Below are 4,010 nucleotides of genomic sequence, written 5' to 3' on the forward strand. Positions count from 1 at the left end.
TATATATATATATATATATGAGTTTCTCATTGGGTTTATGGAAAGTTTTGTGCGAGGAGGAGTTTAGAACTTTTTTTTTTTTTTTAGTTGTTATGGTATGTGGTTTGCCTCTGAAGAATATGTCTAAGTATTCCTCAACATATCAAAGTTTTACTAGCACTTACATATATGCATTGTGCCCTTTAAATAATCTCAATTGTTTTCAAATTAGGAAAATGATAGAAGTGTTGGGATTGACAAACACATGTTTACATGTAACTTTATTTTCTCGACCAAACATATCAGCGCGAATATATTTTCAACAAGTAAATTCGTTTTAATCAACAACTGGTGTATGCAACATCATAGTCGTTGTGCAATAATATTAAAAGAGGAGGAAAATTAACCTAAACAGCCGAATTAGCTAAAATGGTTAGACGATTATTGGAATTTCTCTGTAGGTATTATGCCGAAACGAAAAGTATATATTCTTCGTATATTTTCATTAATAATTCCGTTGTTAGCTTCAAATTTTATATATTATCTTAATCAATGACGTTACCTTTTCTTACATTTGCCATGTACCCTCTTTCATCATTATTATATTAAAATTATTATTAACAAGTTTATGTGAAATGGGTGACCAAGTAAAATCGTTAACGCGGCATTTTGTCCGTCTTTACGTTCAGCGTTGACACTCTGCCATGGTCTACTTTACTTACCTTCTTCTCAGAGACGATGAAATAAGTAACAGCTAAGCACTGGGATCGATAAAATCCACAAACACTCAACCACAACTTTTCAGGCCTTATTTTAATAAATGATTGTATCGGACGAGGCATATATAAAATAAAAATTATTAACGATATCCAGAAGTTCTCTTATTTCAAAATATTTCTCGTTGCACCGGAATGATTCATGCGTTCATTTAATATGTTCCACAGTTTGTAAAAAATTTCGGTATTAGGTATATGGTAAATAACAGTCGTTCTTTTGTTATCCTTCGAAATATCATCCAATGAACTAACAAGAAAATTATAGGCCGAATCATAATTAGTATGTTTTATACCTAGTGCATTGACTAGCATACCAGTTACATAAACATCATCTATCCAAAAGCGCGGAACTTTTAACGAAATTTTGAGTAAACGGACGGGCATGTCAGGGCTGAAGATATAAGCAGATCCCGAGCAATAAACTTCATAAGTGTTATTAGGATATTCTTCACGTGAAACATACCACTTACTATTTTTGTCTCTAATGATTTGCATAGAATTCCATACATTACACAATATAAGTTTTTCCCGAGCATACTTGTACTGTTGTAGATATCTCAAATGTTTTACCACTTGAAAAATATCGACTAATATATCATCATCTGTTTTCATTATATATGAGATATTGTGGCAGTTTGTTGCGATCCAGCGCAACGCTACCATTGCTTTGGAATTTAAGTTTCGATATGTGTCGTTGAATTCACTCTGTAATATGTCATTATAACGGTCAGATTCTAATTTGACCATATCCATAACGTGACGGTTTTTGACGACACCCATCACAAATAATAACTTGATTTTCAATTTGCCCAACAGTTTTTTGTCGCCCCATGTTTTTCGTATTGCACTTCGTCGCTTAATGTTCGTTGGTGCTGTGTGAATATAAACAATCATAAAATCATCGGGGGCACATTGTAAAGATGGGTTAATGATGTGACGTGAGTAATAAGGCAGCTCTTCTTCTGACAACAACGACAATGATGAGCTGTTCCGAAGTGAATTTCGAACTTTCATAATTTCATTTTGTTTTGACTGTAAACCACCATGTACTCTTAGCGATAAAACATGTACTGATGAATTATCTTTGCTTTTCTTATTAATATTTATATTCATTGTGCTCTTGTTACCTATTGTATTATTCTTCACATTGTTCCTTTCAAACTCCTGCAGATCCTTCCACGAGAACCAGGAAAACATTGCCGGTTTCATAACTTGTTTCGTCCTAGAAGACAGATGAATTTGAACGAAAAGTATAAAAAATGCCAGGAAGATGAGAAACCTGGAGAATGTGCGGTTTATTTTGCGTCTGCACAGCAACATTGCGGCCGTTTTTAGAAAGATTCACTTCAAATTCCAGCCTGATCTGTAATAACGAAATAAGAATATTAGAGAAAAAAGTAAATCAATATTTTCGGGTGTACGTATAAATAGATATATACTTGTATATATACGTATAGGTACATAGATGAAACCATACATGCATACATACACGCACGCATAGATACACGCACGCATACATATATATTTGTTAAACTGGCCAAATCTCCAAAGTCGATGTCAATCATATTCTTGTTTAAGGAAAGTAAAATTAGATATGTTTATACGAGGTGGTATCAACAATTTTCCACACTAGTTAAATTTCATAAAAAATATATTATTTACGTAACTTTTAACATCATCTCCTTCGAAGTAGTCGACTTCTAAATAATCACACTGACCCCAGCGTTCCTGCCACTTTTGGAATTCGTCCTTGTTTTCCGTAAGTGAATCGAGAGCCTGCTGCGATTCAGTCTGGATCACGACAACGGTGTTAAAATGGCAACCTTTGAGCTGCATTTTTATCGTGGGGAAGTGATGGAAATCTGCAAAGTGCTACATCTGGTGAATAAGGAATAGCGGAATCGATACGTTTTGTTTTTTGCGAGAAACTCACGACGGAGAAGAACTCGTGACAGGGTGAATTGTCGCAGTGAAAAGACGGGTTCTTCACGCTCCACGGATCCGTTCGCTTCTGCCCAATGTCCTCTCTATAACGCTTCCAAATGCCAACATAGAATTCTCGATTGACAGTCTGATACTGGGAGAGAAATTCTCGAAACACAATACCACATTTCCGGGAGCGACGCTCGTGTCTGGTCTTCCATATTGCTCATCGTCTTCCAGGAATGTTCTTCCACTTCTAAAGCGTCAGTGCCGCACGAGACATTACGTACGACACAATGACTCGTCACGGTAAATTTAGCGACCCATTGCTCAATGTCTTTGTAGCAGACGTACCGAATTTAACTAAAACTTTCACGTTGGCTCTTTGTTCCAACTTCCTGTCCATGATATAATCGTAGACGACAACATACACGTGATCACAAAAACCACAAATGTCACAACTCGGGAAGTAAAAAGAGCGATGAAACTCGATATACTTTAGCGGGAAGGTGATTGCTAACTCTCACTCACGCATAGAATCGTGTACTGCCGTCTGTTGGCGTGTTATGGAACTAGTACGGCTTCTGCGTGTGTGCACGCACGCACACACACACACACACACACACACACACACACACACACTAACACACACACACTAACACACACACACGCACACACATATGTTTAATATGAATAGATTGTGGAGTTGTGTACCGTAGTGGCTCTTAGTCAGATTTCATGTTGCGTCTAACCGTATCATTTACTATTAAACACCAGTGATCGCTTAGCATGAGTAATCCCGATGTAATCCTCCAGTTTCGATTCGCTGGATTATGAATAATATAAAGATGTAAATTTCAGACAATTATAAACAATGCGGAGGTTGGTGCATCGTCAATTTTTTTGTTCTCAATTTTACAGTCAGTCATACAGCAGAATTAGTTGGTTAGATTGACCGACACGTAGTCCTGTTGCACAGAACATGTGCAACAGAACTACGAGTTGTACAAGTAACTCAGCACTGTCCACCATGCACCTGAATCTTTCGACAAGTTTGGTTTTCGATTCAAGCCACTCTTTTTGAATGAAGGGGCACAGCATACTATGGTATGTTTCCTGCGTTACTGCAATAAAGCTGAGGGGTAGCGACAGAAAGGGTCTGAAAACTGGAAACACTCTGGGGAGCAGAAACACGTGGGGGTCAATCATTTATATTATATGACCAACAGTAAAACTAAAAAAAGGGTTGACGAAGTACCACCTCCGCATTTTTTGTTATTGTTTTATACATATATATATATATATATATATATATATATATATATATATATA

General features: G+C 36.6%; 1 protein-coding gene across 3 annotated transcripts in view; it reads right to left on the minus strand.

Moving 5' to 3' along the window:
* Positions 1–227: 227 nt before the first annotated feature.
* LOC106877749 (beta-1,3-galactosyltransferase 1) overlaps positions 228–4,010 on the minus strand; it is an 84,749-nt gene continuing 80,966 nt past the window's right edge. For all 3 annotated transcript variants that reach the window (XM_052978555.1, XM_052978550.1, XM_014926758.2), the window contains one exon: positions 228–2,118. In XM_052978555.1, coding sequence (XP_052834515.1) covers positions 861–2,075 — 1,215 coding nt within the window. In that variant the 5' untranslated portion in view covers positions 2,076–2,118 and the 3' untranslated portion in view covers positions 228–860. The remainder of the gene's footprint in view (positions 2,119–4,010) is intronic.

The sequence above is a fragment of the Octopus bimaculoides genome, chromosome 1 (assembly GCF_001194135.2).
Source record: "Octopus bimaculoides isolate UCB-OBI-ISO-001 chromosome 1, ASM119413v2, whole genome shotgun sequence".
NCBI lineage: Eukaryota > Metazoa > Mollusca > Cephalopoda > Octopoda > Octopodidae > Octopus > Octopus bimaculoides.